Here is a 23,907-nt window from a genome sequence, read left to right as displayed (position 1 = left end):
GAAGAAGTGACATTCTGAGATACCCGGTGGTGATGAGGGCTCAGTTCACTGTCTGGTTTTCTACAACATATGTAAAAACTCAAGAGGAAGGCAGCTAAACAGAGAAGTTTGGAAAACAGGGCTTGTAAGAATATTTATTACATACGTGCATTTGGCCTAAGAGAGAGGAGAAGCAAAAGTCTTAAAACACTCCAGTTTGCTGGGGTTTTCATATAACATAATAGAACAACAGCAACTAGATGTATGAGGCTTATATAATGTAAAAATCACTGAGGGTAACTTTATTTGCTATAAAAGTGCTATAATTTCACTGAAATACAGCAGGATTTTTTTTTTCTTTAAATGCAACATTAAATGTACTGATGTGTAGTATTTCTACTTCAATTATAACTTCCATTAAAATTGAAAAGAAGTTTTTCCGGGGTACCCTAGCTGTAATTGCATTATTGTCATGATACATATAAGCATGGCTTCTGCAATCATACAAAATATTATATTGAGAGGGGATTTTTCTTCTGTGGAAACAAAAATACTAAGAGCAGCCTTATTTTGTAGCCTCTTAGCAGTTACATGTCTTTCTTGGAGTTAAGTCAGTGTTAAGTCACTTCAAGTGGAAAAATTGTGAACTTCTGAATATGAAGGCTTAGAACGATAACCCAATCTAGGAGAATGGGTTTTGTAAGCAGGAAAGCATTTGTCCAGTTGATGTATACAAGTTTAACAATTCTTTCACAATATCAGTCTTGTTTGCATTGGATAGGTGATGCAGATAATTGAAAAGATGGTCATGGTAATTTATCCTTCCAGCCTTAAAATGCTTTGAATTTTTCTTCAGGCTTTCATAAGTTATATGTATCTTCCTCATTTAATCTGTTTGATTAGTTCAGGCCAGTTCTCAGGACAGCTTCTGCTTGCTTGCCTTTGTGTTTTCCAAACCCTGAATTCAATGTATGAGCTACAGTGGCACACTATCTCTGCAAATTGGCTAATTTACGCTGATGCTCAAAGTCACATTTGAGACTCCTTCAGAATTCCTTGCCTATCTTTCTTTTGTTTTGAAATGCACAATTGGATTTCATTATAGCCTTATAAAATTAAATCCATGCCACAGCACAGACATTTCATAGAACTGGCCATGGCCTGAACAAATACGTACTGTTTGTAGTTAGCACATTTTGCTTTCTTTACAAAAGTGGGATGCCAGCTTCCTAGTCTTATAGTTGTACCTGATACTGCACCCTTAAACAACATGCTTAAAATAAATATAGTGAAATTACTTTGTGTGTCAGGTAACTCTTAGAAAGCTCTTCCTGTCTGTGCTTCTTTCCCTCAGCAAATCACTAAATATTATATTTCTTTCTGGGAATGAGCATACCATTCACATGAAGTTTTAGGCTTCAAGAAGATCATGAAACTCTACTTTTAAGAAAATAATACATTATTGCAGAAAAATCTAAGGCAGCAAGTCCTTAAAGTTGGGAGCAGTATGTGTTCTGTATCTCTTGATGGCTATCTGATGAAAAACTATGTGAAGAATGCAGTTAGCAGCTGCTGATTTTCTAAACCAGGTTCCCAGTATTGTTTGTCCCTGAGATTACTGTCTTGAAACAAGAGTATTTTATTTAAGTTCTCTTCCCTCCAAGAAATAAATGTCTCTTGTCTTGTAGCCCACTGTTGTTAAAAAAGTACCTTAAATTTGAACAGTTAAACACATAGGAAGACATTTCTTAGCAATTTGCACTGTTGGCTGGCTTTGTTTTGTTTTTGGTTAGAATTTTTTCTCTTATTTTTCAGATGTTATGGGTTATACATAAAGATTCTTTTCATTACCTTTTCATTTAGTTCTCAGGAAACATTAGAATTGTTTCAGTTTACTGACTTCTCAAATAATTTTGTTTGAAGATTGAAATTGTGTCCTTTTAAAGTTGTCAACAATCATTGCATGATATGGTTATGAAGCTTGTATAGAGACAATGCAGGGCTGCCTTCTAAAGGCTGTTTGTCTCAAGTTTTTAGGAACATTGGCCAAAAATCCAACTCTTGATTGAGCAGGAGAGTCCTAGTGATATGTATACAAACTTGCAACTTCTGTCTTTTGTCAGCACCACTTATTTGTTTGTAGCATAATAAATTGAGAAATCCAAGTGGAGTTTGTTGTCCCATTAGGAGAGGTTGCTAGGTTGTGCTGTATCTCCATTAAATACTTGGAGTATCTTTCTTGGAGCATTTCAGGTCTCTTGGTCCTGCAAGGACATGAATTTGCATGCATGGGGTTTTTGTAATTATGGTAATAAAAATGCTGGAGCCCCATCTAGTGCATGAACAGTTAACCCTGCTAGAGAAGTTCCAAAATGTGTCAGAACAGAGAGGATGGATGGCAATCCCATTAGTGGGTAAATTTTAGCCTTTTTTTGAAAGAACTTTCATTACTACATCAGTAATAGGTTGGATGAGTCAAATGTAGCAGTGATCAAACGCAGTTTATTTGGGGAAGATGATTCTGTTAAGGTTCATCTTTCTGTTCCTCAAAGAGAACTCACATATTGAAGATTTCACTGTGTTAGACCCCAAGTATGAGCTGTTGAATTAAAGACAAACTGCAATCTGAAAATTCACAGTGAGACCAGGACATGTTTAGCATATTTAGGTTAGATTGTGTTAAATTGTATTAAATCCAAGCACATTTGACCTTGCTCTGCAGCTTGTTTCCAGGAAAAAGCTGTTAGTAAACAGAAAGACTGGAACATTCAGGTTTGATTATGCAATTTAAGATTTTGAGAAAAATTCTCAGTCCCTGGAAAATCAGCAAGACTGTTTACACTTATTTCATTTGCATGAGCTTTCACCCTTGGATTTCAAGATTAATTTGCCTTGGAGAGCTAGGAATTGCTGTCTCTGTGAACTTCCCTGCAAATGTTAGGAAGGAAATCCTCTTAGAAGACTGGTGTAAATAAAATGGGCTGGACAGTAGTCTCACTTCTCCACCAGAGAAGACAGAAGTTGCCTTTGAGATTCTGCCAGAGCCCATCTAAAATAATTGTGGTGCACTTTATGAGCTTCTTGAAAGGAGGGGGAATACTGGGTTTAGTCAATGTGCCTCTTACAAAATAAATGTTTATGTAGGAAAAAGAGCATATTCTCTCTAAACAATTCCTCTTGACTGGTTTAAGTAATTTTCTTTCAATTATTATGTACATACTCAAGAATAATAAGATTTTGTAAAAGAAAGAAATCTGAAATATTACTGTTATGTTAGAAAATTCAATGCATCAGTATTTCTAGCATACAAAGCTACACCTAGATGAAATTCAGGCTTTATTCAGTATTTTTTATGGTTACGCACCTAAATGTGAGTATCAAATGAAAATATTTGGGTTTTTAATGAAGATGCCATGCCAGCATGTATTAAATGCTTTATTCAATAAAATCAAAGGGCTAATTACCTGTATTTATGTTCACAGTTTAAGTCTTATCTTGACCAAAATATGGTCAGAAATGGGTCTAACATTGTGTTTTCTAATGTCCAAAGATTTCTAGAAGGACTGTGACTATTACAAGCTGATTGGTTATAATGTCACCATTACACGTTACTTTCTTAGTGTAATGTGAATTTGAAGAAATTCTTCCCTGTCTTCTGGATTTAGTTAACATCCATGTCTCTCTAGTGCTTTAAATACTATAAGCACAGTTGTGCTGTGTCTTCCAAAGAACATCTCTTCAGCTTATATGCTGAAATACACTGGTAGCATTACTTAATCAGAAATATTTGTCAAGTAGTATTGGCCTTGAGGTCAAAATCAGTATAACTGCTAGTTATGGGAACCACACAATAATCCATGCTTCCATGTGCAGGTTGTAGGACCTGGCTAGGCATTGCAAGCACATTGCAGGAGTTGCTTTATATCCAACACAAATGAATGTCTTTACCTCATTAGGCTGTAGGAGGCTGCTTCTATGCTGCTCTTTTTTAGTATTCACCACTTCATTCTCATAATGGATGTTTAGGAGCTTTATATCTAGATTCCATCCATCTCAGCTATTGCTCCCTTCATTTCATCCTCTTCTCCATTAGAGTTTTCTGAAGTCTGGTTGTTTTAATGGTCAAGTTTACAGTGGTGTCCCACAAGGACTTTTATTTATTGATGCATATTTATGGATCATATTTATGGGTGCGCACTTTGCAGATGAGAACTCCTTAAGCTGGATTTGCTGCCAAATCAGCATGTTGTATAATTGCACCTTTGCTAGCACAGCTGTGCTGTTGCCAGTTTGAATGCCTTGCTAGGTGGGAAACTTTCTTGTTGCCCTTTTGGAAAATACATCATTTGTAGGCTGTGTAATTGGCAGAAATTGAAATTGTGGGTGATATTTCTAACAATTTGGGCTCAAATAAAGTCATAGATCTTTTAGTAACAAGCCCCACATGAAAATGGGACAACTTAAGACGTAGTTGTTCAAGTGACTTGACTGTGACTTTGAAATGTATTTTCATTCATATATTGGAAAAATAGTTTATTTTACTTCCCTATTGTCTTAGCTGATCTGTTTTCCAAGTGTAATAAATTTAGGGTTTTCTTTTCCACTTCTCTGGTTTGATTTGATTGTGATTACACAAGAACAGATAGACCTTGAAAAAGGCACCATTTTTACATGTTGAAGTTTCAGAGTAAAGCTCAACTTGGGCAAAATTGAACTTTATTAGCCTAATCAGCCCTTTAGATGCTATAAAAATTATTGATAATATCCTAAAAATAAAGGGAAGCTTAGAAACAAAACCCAAAACACTACTACTTGTCTCAAACAAGGTAGTTGGGAACCCGTTTTGTGCAACAAAAAAACTTGAAGGTGTCTAGAAGTAACACCGGGAGTTGGGTGTTCAAACTTCTAAGCAGCAAAAGCTGTAAGATACTTTTGTGAATGTGCTCTGTTGTATCACAGCATGCAAGAGATATCAACATTCACCAGATTCAGATGACAGAGCTGCTGTTGCTTAAGTAAATATGCAGATTCTCTTCTAGGCTGTAGAATTTCTGCAGCGTTTCTAGGGAGATTTTTTTTTTATTACAGGAATTCTGAAAAAATTAGGAAGATTCTAAAGGTAACTTCCAAGTTTTGCTGTCCTACACGAGTAGTTATAGTTGTCTTTAATATGTTATCTAAGAGCTATTTGGGGATATGAAACTGTAAGAATTCTGGGATCAAAGTCATTGTCAGTGTTTGAGACTTGGGTTTGGATGGTTTCTTTGATGCAGGTTGATTGGCTTTGGATGCTATTTGCAATGAAATGTCTCTTTGCTGCTTATTACTCAAGAATTAGAAGGGGAAAATTGTTTATTTTAAATGTGTAAATACGAATTTGAAATTTGCTATAGATTGCCGTCGAGGACAGTTTTGTGCATACATCATAGCTCGTGTACAACATTTCATGTCTTGTATTTTCATTCTTAGATATAGCAAATGGCTGCAGTTCAGGAGGATATCGTCCCCCTCCCAGAACAAAAGAAGTGATCATCAATGGACAGACAGTGAAACTAAAATATTGTTTTACTTGCAAGATTTTCCGCCCACCTCGTGCCTCACATTGCAGCCTTTGTGATAACTGCGTAGGTGAGTAAAAGAAAGATACAGCATATGTTCAGCTGAGTAGCTTATATCTTGTAATGAATACTTTCCATAGGAGACAGAAAAAAAACAGTTAGTGACAAGATTAGTCATGAGGTGACTTGCTCTGTTCATCTTCCTTTCCTACAAGATCTGTTAAATGTTAAGAATTTTAGAGGAGGCATAAAAGGAGACTTGGCCTAACGGATGTTGCTAGTCTAAGAAGAATTTTCTAACCTGCCCTAATGACAGGGCACACCCAATGACAGAACACACTCAATTCAAATAAGGCCACATATAACGTGTGATAACCTTTCCAAACTTTTTGGGAGTCTCAGAATTGTTTTTTTCACCAGACTAAATTGAGGGCTAGGAGCTGCTCTCCAGTTCAACTGTAAGGCATGGTTCAAATGGTTAGGGCTGTGTGACCAAAATACACACTGTAGGTGATTCTTACCTTTGAGCAGATTTATGACTAGATGTACTTATGTCAGAATCCATAAGAAATTACTGGGCAAACATGCTCTTGTGAGAGTAAGTACATGTTGTCAGGACCTAAGCATATTTTATAATTATGGGGTTGGTTTTTTTCTCTCTGAATATCTTGTCCTTTTCGTTACTGTTTTCTATGGAGGTCACACAAGGTGATTATGATATGCTTGGATTTAAAAGCAAACAAAAAAGCCCCTACCAATCAAATCTGAGTGGTTTCCAGTTAATTAGATCACATTTGCAGTTTAGTGCAGTTGATTAGCACACTGTTGAGTCTGGATCTTATGCATTCAAGAAAATAATGTAGAAAGATGTCTCCAGCTGAGAAATGTAATTGCAGCACTCAGTAGTGGTATTTTTAGATATAAAGCAGTCATTGGAAGAATTGGAGTTGTATGTTTCAATGATACTGGTTTAGGGAATGCACTTACATCAGACTGAAAAGCTTATTAGCCTTTTGGCCCTGTAGAATTGATTGGTGTCTGTAGATGGTTCCTTCAGTAAATAAATTTTTCTGATGTGTTAAAATTTTGTAAGTGTTGAAAAGCTATTGAGCTTGCTTTTATTGAGCAAGTAGGGATGTTTATGAAATACTGTTGGTACATTTTTCAGAAAAATATTTTAACAAATGTGTAACTTTAATACTACAGTGTTGTGATACTGCTCAGCAAACTGGATAATATGTAAATACAGTTGTTGTCTAGTGTGATAAATAAAAGTTGAAAAGCTGTTGTCTTTACCAAGAGAGCAAAAAATAAGAGCGACTTCACCTGTACAACCTGAAGCTTATTTTAAAATAATGGTTTGGTTTTTTAATGCACTGGTATGAAGGATTTTCCAATAGGTTATTCTGTAATCTGTGTCCTTTTCATACCACATCTGGAAAACCTATTCTGTAAAACATTAAAGTAGTGATGGCAGGGAAGCAACTTGCACATTCTTCTGATCATGTCTGTGATGAAAAAACAGATGTGAATTATTATGAATATTTATTTAAAAAGAGTGAGTAAATTACTTATATAACTGAGATGTTTTTTCTGCTCATAAGATAGGTATGATCATTGTAATTTCCTCTTGCACATTTTTAAATTTGGAGTTACTTGTTTTAAAGTAATTGAATGAATTTGCTGTGGCTTTTCTCCTCAGTGTTTATAATAGGAATTACAATAAATTGACTTTTTCAGGGTTCACTGTATAGTAGCTTTGTTTCCTGAGGTGTTTGTCATGTAAATATTTGGGTGTACTGAATGAAAAAAGTGAGATCTACAAGTACCTGCAACTATTTTCTATTAAAAATACGCGTCAAGAAAATTGGATGGCTTGCGTGTCTGTGGAAATGTAACAAGCTGAGTGCACACTTAATCAGTGTGTTATGCAGTTTGCCACCACTTCTAAGTTAGTATTGTCTATATGATGATGCTTTTATTTAGTTTCTGAATAAATCTTTTAATAGCAATGAATATTCTTGTCCCACTATTTGTTGGTTCCTTACTGATTTAATGAAACCTATGCACAAGTAGTCCTACTGCACGTGCATCTGGATATTTAAGTAACTTATGCTATTTAAACATAACATATGATATTTAAGCAGCTCACTACTAGTATGACCATGCATTCCTTTTTGCCACATGGTTTCCAAAGATTTTGCTGCAGTTACAAACCAGTTACAGAGACTCTGTGGTAAAGGAATGGAGTCTGTCCTCAAACCAGCACTGCTCAGAAAAAAGTGTGCTACTTTACCTAAAGGTGTCTTATGATACTTGGCAAATGAATGCAGTGTGAAAGAGAGGTTCTTTCACTCTGAGTTTTCTATTAATGTTTTTTTATTCTGTAAGGAATCTATGGCAGAATTTTAAATATGTAAGTACATACAAAAACTTACTTTTTATTTCTGTCTAATTGTTTAGTAAGCATATCTGTTACTTGACCTTGTTTGATTTTTGTGTCATCGGTGTTTTTTATAAATGTCTATGTGGTATTTGTAGATAAAAATAACAACAAATAGCTTAAAATAAAAAAAAAAGAAGAAAAGAGCTAATTGGAGTTCTAGCCATGGTAATAATTCAGACTCCTTTAGCTCTACAGTATTTTCCTAGTAGTGTCTAGAAAAATCTCTAGTTTCATACAAATGTCGTTTGTTCCATTTATGTAATACCTTAAAAAATTTGATGGAATAAGTGTTCCCTGAAGCACATACCTTGGGCGTATTCCTGATTTGCTTTCTTTACTGCCTCTGTGAATGTCAGTTGGAAGTTAGCCCCTCAAGGGTTTTATGTACCATTATGTTGCTCAAGAATTACAAATGAGTTAAACATAATATGCATCTGAAAACAAGAGATAAAGACTTCAGGATAAAAGTAACCAAACCAGACATAAATTCTGAGCTCAAGGTAGTTTTTGCTGTGTCTTGACAAGAGGTTTTGATGGCACTGTGTAATGCTAGAAAGAAGGCAGTGGTTGGACTTGCTTCTGAAAGGACCTAATGGCAGCTCTTAAATTTATTTTTGGTAGTTGGAACATTGGCTGTGTAATATCCTTTTGTTTTGTTGGGTTTTAATAAATAATTTTTCTTTTGTTTAATTTGATTTCTATGATGAAAGCTGAACAAGAAGCATGTGGCTATATCTAAACAATATGGGTAATTAATTTCCAAAGCACACATAACACAGACAATGTAAGACAGTGAGAATTACCAGTGTGATCTGGGGACAAGGTTTTCCCTGTAGTTACTCCAGATATCCCCATCTTCCTGGCTGAAGAACACCAATCACTTCAAAAGCAGGCTGAGAGTGGCAATGTAATAGTTTGGCTTTTCTGACACAGACAGTGTTTCTGAGAACAATTTTCTCAGGACTTTGTAATCCTTTATAATCAATGTATATGCCAGGAATTTGGTCTGCTTGGTTTTAATTCTATTCTGTAGCACTCTTTCTTCATTATCTTATTATTTCCTTTCTTGCCATCACTTCCTTTTCATGGCCTTTGCTTATTTCCTTCCTTACATTTCCTGCAGTGAATAGAGTACAATTTTCACTTCATTTTGAACCTGTTAAACCTTAGCTCCGGTTGTCTTAAAATTACCCTTTTGCTGAGCAGCTAAAAGCACAAATTTGGCTGCTGTGACCATTCTTTTCTTTTTTGTTTCTTTTCTCTTATGTATTTTTCCCAGTTTTTACAGGTGAGAAATGGCTTGGACTCTTTTTGTTTGTGTGCCCCAACAAGGTAGAACAAGAAGCTGCCAAATGGAGTACCCACGAGCACTCTCAGAAGTGATGTATTTTTTATCATTGTGCCATTTGTGAAATTAGATGTACTTTGGAAATTCAGGGAGCATAGTATGTGTGTCAGGGTTTCTAAATCCTAAGCCAATGGACTGCAAAATATGTCAGTCTCTTTAAGAAAGAAAATCGTATTATAGGTTACTTAAGAGAGGTTGTGGCTTATGCATTGGTCTTCATATGAAAAAATGCAGAGATGATCAGAACATCTGACTCTGTAAATGATGTTGTAAACCTCAAGATGTCAAAGTAAATATTAAATAGAGAAATTATCAGTTAAAAAAATTAGAAACCTAAGAAAAGAAACACATATTTACATTCAGTGCAGTAACAATTTGCAGAATGGTTAAAAACCCCAAATTCCAATAAAAGACAGCAGTGAAAGTGTGTAAAAAAATGTGCTTTCCTGTAGAAAAGAGAAAAACTAATCTGTAAACTTTGTGGATGCTGTTACTTGGTAAGGACACTATGCTTCCTCTAGGGACAAATTTGGGGTTTTAAAATCCCTTCCTCCACAGCTGGGTGTGTGTAAGGCCCTTGTGTGGTCTGTCAGGGTGTGTGTACTCAAACGGGTATGTAAAGAGAGATTGTGAAGCACTGAGGTCCTTCCTTCACTGTGCACTCTTTGTACCGCCCAAAGAGCAGCCAGTCTAAACTGCTGCTGCTGCCTTTGAAAATGTCACCATTCATGTGCATGCAGCCAAAGGAGTTTGTTAATTAGTAAATATTTATTATTGGTGAGTGCAGTGAAGTGATCCATGTGACAATACAGTTTAATTACTATGAGCTATCCTAGGGCAGTGGCTGGATGTTTTCCTAATAAATCAATTGCTATTTTTATTTTAAAAATTAAGCATGTTTATTTTCTTTTTGTGACTAGCAATGGTCTGCTTAAGTTGATTAGCATGCAAAAAGTTGTTATTGCAACTTATTTTCTTAAAACACCACCCAAATAGCATAGCTGTCTGGAACAGTTTAAACAGTCGTGAAAGTGAAATACATGTTAATAGCCCTTGTGTTTGTTTTTCTGATTGACTTTTTGTTGTAGATACCCATGCATATTATTAACTTTTTTCATTAATAGAGGCTCATCTTTACTGGTGTCACATTACTGTTTCAGTTTTTTCAGTTTACATCACCTTGTAGAGATGAGTCCAGAATGTAATTTGAAGTAAATTTTTGGTATTTCCCAACATGAGGGCCAGAAGATGCTTTCTTGCTGTTTGGTTTTCATGGGGTGTTTTGATTTGGAATCAGTGTATGAAAGTGCTGAAGCTTGCTGATTTAAAGGATCCATTGTGCATTGTCCATGACAGATGTTCTAAAATAACATCAGTGTGCCTATAAATGTAATTTGCAATTGATCTTTTGTTATTCACTGCTTTTTTCGTTTGGATTTCTACCCAGATTTCATTCCACAAAAGTAACAGCAAAGGTATTGTCATGGGAATGACTGTCAGGCAGGTGAATGGTGTGTTAATTAAATTGATCCAAGTATTTGATTGCTGTTGCCAGTTGATGGCAAATCCTCTCAGTGGGGGTGGTTTTTTCAATATTATTTAAAAAATAATTTTCTTAGTAGTGGTGATTTCAGTCGGTGAAACTGAACATCGGAGCTAAGGATAGTTGTTATGAACATGCTATGATTATTGGATATAAATTTTTTTGTTATGTTAAATTATCAGATATTGAACTGACTGCAAATAAGGACTTAATGATTATATCTGCTTTTGTGCCTATGTGCATCGCTTTCAGCAGTTGGGATTGGACTGCTGTATCTTAGAAGAAAATAAATACTCTTTGTAATAAAACATATTTCTTATGTGGATTTCTAAAAACCTCATTTGTCTTCTTAAACATTTCAAAGAACAATCAAATTCTGAAAGCACTATTTGTTGTACAAAATGTGAAGTCAAGAACCCTGAATAGATGTGATCATATCATGACATCATAGTCCTTCAAAAAGCTTTAATTGTCACCATTATAAATACATGCAGATGTGTCAGTCTCTCTACATAATTACTCAGTGTGAGTCCTTGACAATGAACATTGTAGTTCTGTGTTGTACTACTGCTACTATCAAAGTAATTTTGAGTAATCCTCGCCCAGTTGGTTGAGCTGTAATGTGACTTCTTACTGAGGCAGGATTTGCATAGTGGGCTCTTGACTCTTTCCAATCATGAGATGTATGTTTGCATGTTTTAAATAAAGATGGTAACATTCAGGGATGCCTTAGGTTTGTGCCTTTGTCCTACAATCCTTTACTTGCACAGGGTGGAAAAATTACCAAGTGAATTCTAACTTTTGCTCACTGGAATCTCCTAGTAACATGACCTAGATATTTTTCCACCTGTCGACTTCTTGTCTTTGAGTCCTACCTTCACATTGAGCTTTAGAAAATGTGTGCCAGAGTGCAGTGATCCAGTTGAGCAAAGAAAAAAGGAAACAGTTAATAAATACTGCAAACTGAAGGGACAAGCTGGCCTACAAATGTTCCATTTAAAAATGCTTTTGCGTTCCTTGTAAATTATTAGGCTTTCATTAAATGTTTTGAAAAGGGAAGGAAAGCATTTGGGTCATTTTGTGCACAGTTTCCTGGAGTGTAGTGAATGAAAAATGGAAGCAGAACATTTAAGTATTTAGGAGTCTACATGCTGTGCTGTGGAAAAGTAGAGATTTGACTCTTTGGTTCTGAGCAGCAAGGAGCGTGCTTTGGTGCGGCTTCTGAAGGAAACGCTGCATGTGTAAGGCCATTGCTCAGTAAAATGGGAAATGTTCTCAGTGTGGTTTTTATCTGAGATATCCAACAGTTAGTGTTTCTTATGGAAGTTTTAAATATAAAGGTTTTAGGGAAGGTAAAAAATGGGGAATGTATGAAGTAGAGTGTTTTTCAATTATGCGGTTAGCATAGATTATTAGGTGAGTGTTCATCAGACCACTTGGGTGAGTGTTGATGAGAACACGGAGTCCTGTTGACAGCTTGCTGCTTCCAAAGGGATTTGAATTCCTCCTCTTTATTTCTTTTTTCCTTATTTCCATGATTCTCTTGTTTGTGCCTGTTCACAGACCATTTGGTAACAGCCATTGGTAAGTCAGTTTTTCCCACTCATCAGTGAGCAAAATAATTCCTTTTTTTCCTTTCCTAGTAGTCCAGGGAACTGAATTGATTCATCATCAGCTTAAAAAGAAGAAAGTGAGATGAAGTGGCAGGAAAGGCAGCATTTGACTATCTCTTTCACTGCTACTATGGTTTTGGATTTGCTCAGTTATCTTGTGAAGCTTCATCCTTTGGATTTAGTTATGGTGGTGCTGGCTATCCTCAGAAGTTATTATTTAAATTCAAATATGATGATCACTTGGGAAAGAGTAATGAAATATTGCTTGTTACTGACAGTAACAGTTACAGAAATTTCAGTTCCTGAAATCTCTTACCTCTTTGGTTTTCTGTGACTTGTACAGCAGCATTTATAGTCTCTGTTTACTCATGTCTTCTTTTCATTTATGCTTTACCTTATAAACTCTTCACACTTTTTTTTCAGTCTTTTTTTATTTTCTTCAGGTTTTGATCTCAGACCCTGAAAAATTAATCAAAACTGGATTTCTCCTGCAGTTGTGATAAGTGCTAACCTGTAGTAAGGTTGGTCTCACAGCTAGGCTGAATTAACACTTAGCTGCTTCTGAAGGTGTTGTTTTATTCCTTCTCTGGCAGTGTGTTCTCAGTGCTTCACTTGGGCCCACTTTGGTGTTTGTCTGATGAGGTGATCTGAGGAGATAGGCAAAAGAAAGCCATGGCTTTAGGCTCATCTGGCTCTGTCAATCTGCTACCTGTAGGGTAAAATGAGCACCAGGCTTGGCCCAAGAATGGAGAGCCATGAACACACAGGCAAAAAACTTCACAGAGCTGCTGAAATGGTAGAAACTGGGCCATCTGTTCTATCACTAGTTCTTGATTAGGTAAATGCAAGATACAGCTGTAACATCAAGAAGGCAAATATCTTGCTGCTTTTGTTTGAACTGGGGTGTAGGAGGATGATATATCTCAATGTTTCTATCCATAGAGTGCTTCAGCTTTCTTCTTCCCTCATTATGAGTTCTAATATGCTTATACTAACAAGAGTTTATATTACCAATGTTTTAATTGTCTGTTTGCCTCAAATATTTTTACATTGACCTTGCCACAAATGTTTGTTTGAATACAGTAGTCTGTTAACTAACCAGAACTGCATTTCTGAACTTCTAACAGTCTGTTCTTCACAATATATTGCATTTTTATTTGCTCTGCATTTTAAGTTAATGAGGGCTGGAATTCCAGTTTTTCTCAGCATCAGTAGTTCTTCATTTCTCAATGAAGTTGTCTTAATTTTGCTGCCAACATTGTCCAAGTAGAGATGTCAGAGCTTCCTTTACAAAATCATTGGTTGTTCAGTTGTCAAGCATCTGGAATGCTGGAGGTGAACCTTAAGACACTGTGTTACTTCTTCATTAATACTTACTGTTAGGTCGTGTGTTCTTCTAAGGAAGAAGAAACAGCTCCAGATTTAATGGATTTTAAATTTCTTAACAGCATTAGAAGTTTCTGCTTAGCATTTGCCTCTTCATTTTGCCAGGGTTGGCAATTTTCACCTGCATTAATAACTATGCAGAGCAGCTCACAAGCTGTAAGGCTGTTATCTTTAAATTGCATTTACATATTTGTACTCTGCTGAGTAGAATGTCTTGCCTTTTAATATACTGGTTTGTGGCACATGTCACATGGCTTTCTATCTTCTGACTGAGAAAGAAGAGACCAAATTTATATAAATAAGATTCATGTAAACCTTCTAATATGCCTCTTTTTTCATTAGAGTTGATTCCAGTTTAATACTGTAGTAATGGTTTTTGCATCCATCCTTTTTGTTCTATTCCTCCTTTGTAAATATCTTAGGTAGTTACTTAACTTCACAATAATTAGTAAGGTATTTATTGAGATAGCAGAGCTTTTCAGTTCACCAGGAAAGTTTGAACATGGAAATTCAAGAGGATTGACAAATAGGTTAAAAACACTGAGTCAGTCCTCAGTAAGGAGTGTGTGTATGTATAGGATCATGGGTTTATAGATGGAGGGGTTGTGTGTATGTGCATGGCTTTTGTCTGCATTTATCTGAATCCATCAAATAGATGTCTGCATCATATCTCAATGTTATTTCATGGCTAGAAACAGCTTTGTCTGTTTTTATTTATCATTCATTTCCCTACTGTGTCAGCATAGAGGAGACTGAATCTAAGTACACAGAATTCATCTTCCGAGACACGTAATGTATTTTTTTAGCAGTAAGTTACAAAAATACCCTAGGATTCTGCCTTTCAAAATGTCTCTGTAGCTGTGTTTCTTTGTGGTGTTGTTTGCTTGTGAGTTGTACGTATGAATGAATTTAAATGAAGTAGAGTGTTTATCAGAATATGAGGGCTTGTTCAGGAGCACACATTTAAAGACAAGCACTTTTAAAATGCAATATCAATTCATTTTGGGAATACAACTGTAGTGCACTGAGAAAAGGTAGTATCACCTACCCAGAGTGTTTAGTACTTGATATTCTTAGCAGTATTCCCTCAATCACAGTATTATGAAGTCTTATCCTAAGAAAGTTCAGTGACTTCACCTTGAATAGTCCTGTTGGAATTTGAAACAGATTTATGGCAGAAACATGTGGTCCAAACAGCTGTCACGCAAAACCATTTTTAAATAGCCCCTGAAAGTCTGGTAGACTCAGAAATCTGTTGTGCATGTTGTTTTGACTTTTTTAAAATGAAGATAATACTAAATACATCCTTCAAGAAAAACCTCTAATATAGGCCTTTAACATAAATCCACAACTAAAATAAGCTGGTGTACTTGGTCAGATGGGCCTTTCTAACACAGGGCTTAAAGGACTTTGCATTTATAGCTTGCCTTTCCTGTGGAATTACAAATAGTTTGATAGTACATCAGTGGAGGCATATAAATCACAGAAAACAAACCAGGATTTGGACAAGGATCAGAGAGTGAAAGAGTCAGCATAAATGCATCTGTCTTATGGTTTTGGATTTGATTAAAAAAGCCTTAAAATTCTGTCAGTGTAATCTCTCCAAAGTAAAGTTAGGAAATGCAAGTTTGTTTCCTGGCAATAGTTGTTTCATTACCCAACATACTGGATGTGGAGGGTGGCTCCAGGCTGCCTGGGGAAAAGCAGAGGAAGCCATTCCCTCTGCTGCTTCCCAGCACTGAAGCATTTCCCCCATGTTGGGGACACTTGTTTCTGATACACCCTGGCCTTTTCCTATCTCATGAATGAGTTCTCTCAGGGAGGTAAAGATAAAAGTTTTCACTTAGTAAAAAGGAGACAGAGTCTATAGTGCAAAGGGCAACAGAGCATGCAGATTACCAGTTTTTAGATGATGTATTTAAATTTTATCATTTGAAAAATGTTTGATGTGAATGATTCTCTATTTTTAATGATCTTGTATGACAGCATCAACTTCAAGTGGAAAAATAGGTGGTCTAGAATGAAGAATGTCTTGAACGAAGCAATAAAAGGAAGTGGGAAGGTGTAAATATTTCATGCTCCAAATGGATGGATGATATGATAGTAGGCATAAGTCAGAGGTGTGATCATGACAGATGTAAAGGAAAGAACCTCAGAAATTCCAATTTTGAGTAGAAGATTAACTGAAGAAAAAAAACCCACCTTGTTTTGAAAGAAATCAAATACAACTGAGTTGCTCCATGTGACAGTGGATAAATACATGTTTGCTGGTCTGACTGCACAATTTGTCACAATAAGGCTGTTAGTTTAACAGGAACTCACCTCAGCCATGCTTTAATTTCTTTAAAAACTGTAAGGTTTCATTCAAGTACTCTTTTTTTTTCTTTTCTATTTTTTGTTCCTTTCTAAATAAGAACTTCTCTGTGGCTACTTTGCAAATGCCAGATTAATCATGAGTTTTAATATAGTATTCAGAGAGCATTTTTTTGAATAAACAGCATTTTATTAATTGTTTTCCATTTTTTTTTCTTCTGCCTCTCATTTCAGAACGGTTTGATCACCACTGTCCCTGGGTAGGCAACTGTGTGGGGAAAAGAAACTACAGATTTTTTTATATGTTTATTTTATCTCTGTCCTTTCTGACAGTCTTTATATTTGCATTCGTTATCACCCACGTCATCCTTCGTAAGTATGCTGGTGAAATCAGATTACGTATGTAGCCATTTGCTTGAGTTTTTTAAGTTAATATTTTGATCATTCAGGGTTTATTTATTTATTTGTTTGTTTGTTTATTTGCCTTTTCTCTGAAGCTTCACAATCCCCAGTGAGTCCCATTCGGGTCTATAGTAGGCCCTGCTCATAGTAGTCATTGGCCTGGCAATGGCTTTACCTTAATGCAGTCTTAATTTTTTTTTTTTTTCTCCTTTTATGGATGATGAATTGGAAAAGCATCACATATACTGTATGTTTAAGTACACAGGTAGTATCATTTACCTAAAGAGCGTCCATATGCTTTTTTACTGTAAGCATGGGTCACTTGCCATCCAGACCAAGAGTTAAATTACTAGAAAATAGATTGGAGCTATATTTTTTTTGTAGTTTGCTGTTTAGTTTATACCATTCTCAACCCTATTTTTAACATTTTTTTCATTTGCATAGACATTCTGAAAATAACCAATTCATAATAGAGTGAATTAGAAATATTAATGAGTTTGGGACTGATTTTTATTCGTATTCTGGGTTGTGTTTGAGGTCAAAATTCTTTTGGGTACTGTCCTTTGTTTCCATACCCCTAACTAATTTTGCTAGCTCCTATACAGTGATGGTGACATTTATGGTGACAGGTTGCATGATTTGTCTTTAAACACCTTTTGTATGTTGGGTTTTTAACCCATTATCGCTAGAAGAGTGTTCTGGATTTTTCACTTATTATATAGGATATTGCCCTAAAGAGTGTTTCTTTAACCATTTTGGAACTGTAATCTGTTTATTCCTTTGTATTCTGTATTGCAACAGAAACCTGATAGAAATAATAATTTCAATATATAATGATAATATACAGAGAATGTTTTACTGGAAAAAATATGTCAGATTGTGCTCAGTTTCCAAAATTGTTTACAGCATGCAGGGAAAAGTTGTGTTTTAAAGAGCAGAATTCCTGCTCTTACTCATTCTTTGCAAAACTATGATGCAAGCACTGAGAGGCCCTTCTATAGCTCAGAAATCTAGTTCATAGGCTAGAACTGGGATATGTGATTTTGAGGGAGTCTGAATGAACAACTTGTTTACACTACCAGGTACAGCATTTCTAATACATGTTGGAAAAAGCAGAGATAAGATGTATATATTGTTTAAAAAAGGCAAATTACTGGAAAAAGAACACTTGCCATTAATACTTAAGTGCTTGTTATTTATCTGGGCATACATGAGTATATGCATGCACACCTTTTACATTTAAGGAGAAAGACACATGGGTTTTTATGCAATCTTTGCTAGTGTTCAGTAGTTGAAAACATTTCTAGTCTGACAATGTAAAGCTATTTTTGACACTTACCTACCTTCATTTCAAAAGGACTTCAGTGCTTTTTCTTGAGTTTTCAATATATGAGTTATCAATATAATGTCAGTATTTCCTGTTATGTATGTTAGGTAGGTTTACCTAGTGGGTTTTAAATTTACAGTGTCCAAACCTAACTCTTGAGTATGATTTAGGCAAAGAGCAGAGTAATTTATTGTGCCTCTGTGTGATTGAGAAGCACTTGAGCATTGTGTAGGCGTTACAGATTATGTATAGTAAATGTTAAATGCTGAATTGCCTGTCAGCTGGAAAATATTCTTGCCATGGAGGTTCATCTACCTAGAATGAGACAAGAAGAAACATCCTTAAGCTCCAAAGATTGGTCAGTCCTCAAAGGCAATGGGAGCAGGTATACATGTGATTAGTTCCTTGATGTTTAATTGATATACTGGAGCTTCAAGCCCAGTATTCAAATTTGTCTGCTATAGTCTTGACAGTGCCCAAAAAAGAGTTCTTTACAAGTAAGGTTTTCTTAACACTCCACTCTTTGTGCCTACCATACCTCTAGAAGTCCTGCTGTCTACCTTTCTAATAGTTACCACTTAGCAATTTGTGTTCTGGTTTGTAGCTCTTCAGTTCGTTAGCTGATGCTAATCATTAGGCTGGGTTCTCAGTTCCTGAATCTGAACCTTTGCTCTCAGCATAGACTGCTTTTTGCTAGCATGGCTGAAGGAAGTCTTGGTTTCTAGACCTTGGACTATGACCTTCCTACAATATTTCAAAGTCATACATAAGTCCTGCCAAAATTATTTTAATGCCTCTCGATTTAGACAAATTTTTAAAGTTTGTACATTTTTTATAATGCATCTTGCAAGCTGGCATTTTACAGATTTTGGTGGGCCTAAGTGGTGATGAGATACAAGATAGATATTTTTGTTTTCTGTGGCCTTCTGAGGCATACATTGGAAATTTGTTCTTTCTAGGTTTAAGAATATGTGCACATAACATTACTGAAGATAATAAAACTAATTTGTAAATCAGTTATTAAAGATACTGCCTTGCAAGATTTTCTTCCCTCTCTCCAAGTTGAACACATTTCCAGTAGTGGTATCTGTATTTCCAGTTACTCATCTCTCTTGGAGACATCAGTATTTCACCTCTTTGTTGCAGTGAGCAGCCTTCCTTCCCCTTCTCATGTTTTGGGCACTGCTTGGAAAAGTGTGACTAGCAGCAGGGTATGGAAATCACATCTATCTGCTGCCATTGCCATTAAGGATGCTAAAAATAGTAAGGAGGCAGAGAAAGTTCCATTAGTCTTGTACCTTGAGACTAAGAACCAATTATAAGAGTCTGAAAAGGCTCAGAAATACAAGGTAAGTAACTTCGCACTTGTAACAGTAAACAGTAAAACTGACCAGATAGGTCTAGAGAATTATTCATGTATTTCTTTATTCTTGTCAAGACAAGATTCTGCTCTCCATACAGATCTTCAGATTAATTTAGCAAAGTGGAAAATTTTTGCTCTGGGGAAAACTTTCAGCCTGATGCATTTAAATCATTTATGTTATACAGTAAAGTTCAAACTGTGTGCCGGTAGCTATGCCACATTAAGTCAGTTTCTACAACAAATTCACTTGTTGCAATTGTGAAATCACTCTAATTGATTAATATCTCATGGTTGTGGAACCCAAGTGCTTTTTTACTTTGCATGCTTCTACATTTCCAGTTGATGGGCTCATGCTTCTTTTGAGCTGTTTTCAGCTACTAGATTGTCTTTTATTTGCCCAGAGGCAATAGTAACCTATGAGAAAAATCTTCTGTGTAGGTGCAGTAGGAGCAGAATTATAAATAAGAGAGCTTTGCTTCCAAAACAAAGGATGGAAAGTTGGGAATCTGAGTTTATAGAATAAATTTTCTAAGGCCAAAAGTTACTTTGAAAAACGGTATTTCAAAACAAAGCAGGAGGTTATAATTCTTGTTTCCATATTAGGTCTGAAAAGAACAAGGGTAATCAGAATTCTTGTTCATGGGAAAGTATGTGTACATCAATTTAGTATGACTGAGAAAATACCCTGCCGATGCTAAACCTGAAGAGTTGCTCAAGGGCTTTTTTGATGTTGTTGCTGCTGAGCAACATATTCTCAGATTCATATTAGTAAATCTATTCTATGATTATTTGGTTATCTTAAAATGTTAATTATTTTAACTCTAGTAAAAACAGCCCATAGTCCAGTTTCTTACTTGGCTGGTAATTTTGGGTTCTATTTCTACAGGTTCTCAACAAACAGGGTTCCTCAATGCTCTGAAGGACAGTCCTGCAAGATATCCTTTCACTGAAACATATTGTAGATTTTGTTGCAAAATAACATCTGAGATGGTTTTGCTTGTTTTATTGCCATTGTTGAATGTGTGCTTTTAGACTTTATCAGTTGATGATTTCATCACTTCCTACACAATAGGATTTCTTACCACATGTTGGAGGTAGGAAAGAGACTATAGCCTGGAGTGGTTTTTATTCTTCATGTTTTGCAGAGCAGTGCTCTTGACAAAGATCTGTAGTTTCCATGTTCATTAAATATGCTTCATATTTTGTGGTGGAATTCATAAATACATTTTGCACTATACACATGCTGTGGTTTCACTAAAAATATTCAAGAATTGTTCTGCTTTTACAACTGAAGTTCTCCGAAATGGCTGATTATTTTCAGGATAGAAAATGTAGATTTTGGAACAGAAACAACATGCTTTCCTTGAAGAACTCAATTTCTGAAACTGTTCTTCATGTTTTTAGAGAAGTCATTTTCAAATAGCAACTTGCATTAAGTTACATAGCAGTGTGTAAATTGCATACACAGGGACTACAATTGTTGTTCAGGCTGGTAAAGACAAGACTCTGGGGAGATTTCATTGTGCTCTGTCAGTATATAAAGAAGTCTCATAAGAAAAACAGAGAGACTTCTTAGCAGAGCCTGTAGTGACAGAACAAGGCTTTAAGCTGAAAGAGAGCAGGTGTAGATGGCCATAACCAAGTTTCTGCAATGGGAGTGGTGAGATATGTGAACAGGTTACCCAGAGGTTTGGCTGATGCCCCATCTCTGGAAGTGTTCAGGCTGGGTGGGGCTCTGAGCAACCTGGTCTAGTGGAAGATGTCCCTACCCATGGCAGAGGGATTGGAACCTCTATTACCTTTAAGGTCCCTTCCAACGCAAGCCATTCTGTGGTTCTATTCTGTAAATGCTCCATGCACTATTTATCACTTCATGGGAGCCTTCTGTATATTTTCTACTCAGTGAGACTGGAGCCAGAAAGCAGCTAACATAATGAAAAAATGGGAAACTGATGAAACCACTGGTTAGTTTTTCTACAGACAGTAAGCTTCCCATTGCTTATGTATATGTTTTGAATGATTGCTGTCTGATTGAATAGGAAAGACACTATAAAGACACTATAAAAAGTATTCTTTCCCATTTGTCTACTGTGCCTTACACAGTTTGCTTTTCCACACAAAGGTAGGAAGAAAAAAACTGTTGTTCATAGTTGTGCACCTCTTTCCAGGTAATTTTCCCAAGTGCCAAATTCTGCAGATACATTTTTTTGTGTGCTTGTCCTCATCAGGTAGAATCACTGAGCTGTAAACTCCCTTTTTAAGCAAAGCCATCTTCAAATTTTTTTGCGCAAATAATTTTAAAAAGCACAAACAAACAGTCCTAAATAGAACAACAGTAGCTTCCAATTAAAACAATTACAATCAATTTTTACAAAAGATAATTCTTTCAAACTATTTTCAAACTGAGAATACCTTTCCATTTTCTTTAAATCAAAAGAGAATGGCCTATGCATTGGAGAATTTTTGTACAGGAACAATAGCCTGGAATTCATAATTTTTGTTCAGAGATGTGCTGCTTTAAAAGGCTTAGTAGCACATCTTGCAGAAATGCCTGGCTTGATAGTGATATGTTGGACAATTTAAAAGCTTGGTTACAGTTAACAGCAGTAAAAAATTAAATTGTCCAAGTAGTATTGGGAATGCTACTTTGGAGCCAGTCGATTCAGGCACAGAGAACTTGGCCATTTAAATCTTGCTAACAACCCTGTGTGAGAATACTAAGGGAAAATTATACTGTATGATGCTAGTAAGATACTATACCATAATATACTACAAGGCTGTACTTTGTTGAGAATGCATTGCTTTTTTGTGTTTGTTTTACAGTTAATGGACTTAGGTTGAATTTGTGGATTCTGCTTAATTTGATGTAAATTACCCCTGCTGTTCTCGAGTTGTTTTTGGATCATTGTGTGGGGAACTGAAAAGTGTCCCTTTCTATGGGGAACTGAAAGAGGTCTTGAACTGAAAGGAATTCCTTTTTTTCCCCCAGCACAAATTATGACATGGAGGGAAGAACACAGTTTTCGGTACCCTTTTGAGTGTAATTGTGACAAGGAACATCCTGTTGGTGATATGTCCAGGTTGCAGGGAGCTGTTTTCCCTCTAAGGTTGTTTTTTTCTGACCTGGTGAATCTTTCTCCTGGTGTGTAGATTCTACCTAACAGTGCTCATCTGCAGCCTTCTTTACTACTTCTTTCAAAGCCCAGTCTGTATTGTGCATGATGTTTTGGGCTGTTTCCTTCTTTTACGCGTTTTAGAATCCTCTGCCAGGAGTCTGTTTCCTTACCCATGATCCCTTGTACTCCTTGCTTTAGCTGTGGCTGTTGCAGAGAGTCAGAGTTCCTGACTTGTGTTGATTTGCCATCACACAGCCTGAGGAGGAAATGAGAGGCAGAGCAGTGAACCTGCTGCTCAGCACTGCACTTTGGTCATCCTGCTGCTTTTGGAGCAGATCTGCTCAGAATGCAAATGGCTCTTTTCTGCCTTTAAACCACTCTGATTGAAGTAGGTCCTAGGGAAGATTATACAAACTCTTGAGCTATCTCCCAGTTCATTAGGGGTGAGCGGCTGTGCAGTACAAAACTCTTCACTTTTAACTAATGTTAGGATTTTTTTATTGCAAGTATTTATGTCCATCCATGCCATTTCCAAGCCATGTCTCTGTGTAATGGTCAGGAGCTGTCATATTTTTCTTCTATTGGTAGGTTCAGTAATAAGGATGTATTTTCTGTGTTCTAAGGCTATATCCTTATTCTGGAAAATTTTGAGTAGACGTTGTCTTGGAAACTGACTTCACTAAAGGTTGATATGGTTAATATACAGATTATTTTTATCCTATTCTTCTCTCATCATTTTGTTCCTAGTGATGAATTATATGTATTTTTCTAGGAACCAAAGCTTTTCTTCTGTTGAATCATGTTCCCTTTAAAAAAATCCCAAAAATATTGAAGCATTATAGAAAACAGCATTCTCAAAGTAGATTTATTCTGAGTTCATGGCTGTTTTGTGTAAGTAAATAAATAAAAGCTGTAGAAGAAAGCCTTCTACAGAAAGTTTGGGAAGTTCCTCTTTATGCTTGATACTATAAAGTTTAGAAGCAACTTTATTGTCTTACTTATGAGACAAAGACTCTGGACATTGCAGCTCACAGCAGCAGTCTGCTGGTGGGACACACACTGCTCACCATGGCAGGGGTGGTGCTGTGTCTCGGCTAGGCAGATGCCCAGAGTTTCTTTTTTGCTGACCTCTTTGAAGTACTCCAGAGATCTCAAAGGACTTGTGGGCTACCCTGTATTTTGTGATTTTAACTACTTGTTATTGGATTTTTTTCCCATTTGTGTATATTTCCTTGACTTCTAATTACTGTGCTGGAAGCTGTGGTATGTTTTTTCTCAGTATGGTCCATTGTTGGCCTCTCAGGTTTTCATACGTATTTGATCAGCTCCAATCAAACAACAAATGAAGATGTAAGTTTGTAGTATATTTCTACATATGTATTTCTAAATAGTAATGAGGAGGTTTTTCTCAAGTCAGACATGTCTGCATCATTTTGTGAATACCTCAGTAGGAGAGAGAAAGAATTAATATAGTCCTGCTTGATTCAAAAGATCAGATAAAAGATCTTTTTGA

General features: G+C 36.1%; 1 protein-coding gene across 5 annotated transcripts in view; it reads left to right on the top strand.

The window, feature by feature from the left end:
- The window catches only part of ZDHHC14 (zinc finger DHHC-type palmitoyltransferase 14), a 95,089-nt gene that overhangs the window by 57,652 nt on the left and 13,530 nt on the right, over positions 1-23,907 (top strand). For all 5 annotated transcript variants that reach the window (XM_071434878.1, XM_071434890.1, XM_071434885.1 and 2 more), the window contains 4 exons: positions 5,449-5,607; positions 16,421-16,558; positions 20,165-20,213; positions 23,642-23,744. In XM_071434878.1, coding sequence (XP_071290979.1) covers positions 5,449-5,607; positions 16,421-16,558; positions 20,165-20,213; positions 23,642-23,744 — 449 coding nt within the window. The remainder of the gene's footprint in view (positions 1-5,448; positions 5,608-16,420; positions 16,559-20,164; positions 20,214-23,641; positions 23,745-23,907) is intronic.

The sequence above is a fragment of the Agelaius tricolor genome, unplaced genomic scaffold (genome assembly GCF_023055355.1).
Source record: "Agelaius tricolor isolate 1412-34295 unplaced genomic scaffold, bAgeTri1.0.p SCAF_1, whole genome shotgun sequence".
NCBI lineage: Eukaryota > Metazoa > Chordata > Aves > Passeriformes > Icteridae > Agelaius > Agelaius tricolor.
This window is presented reverse-complemented; position numbering and strand designations above follow the sequence as displayed.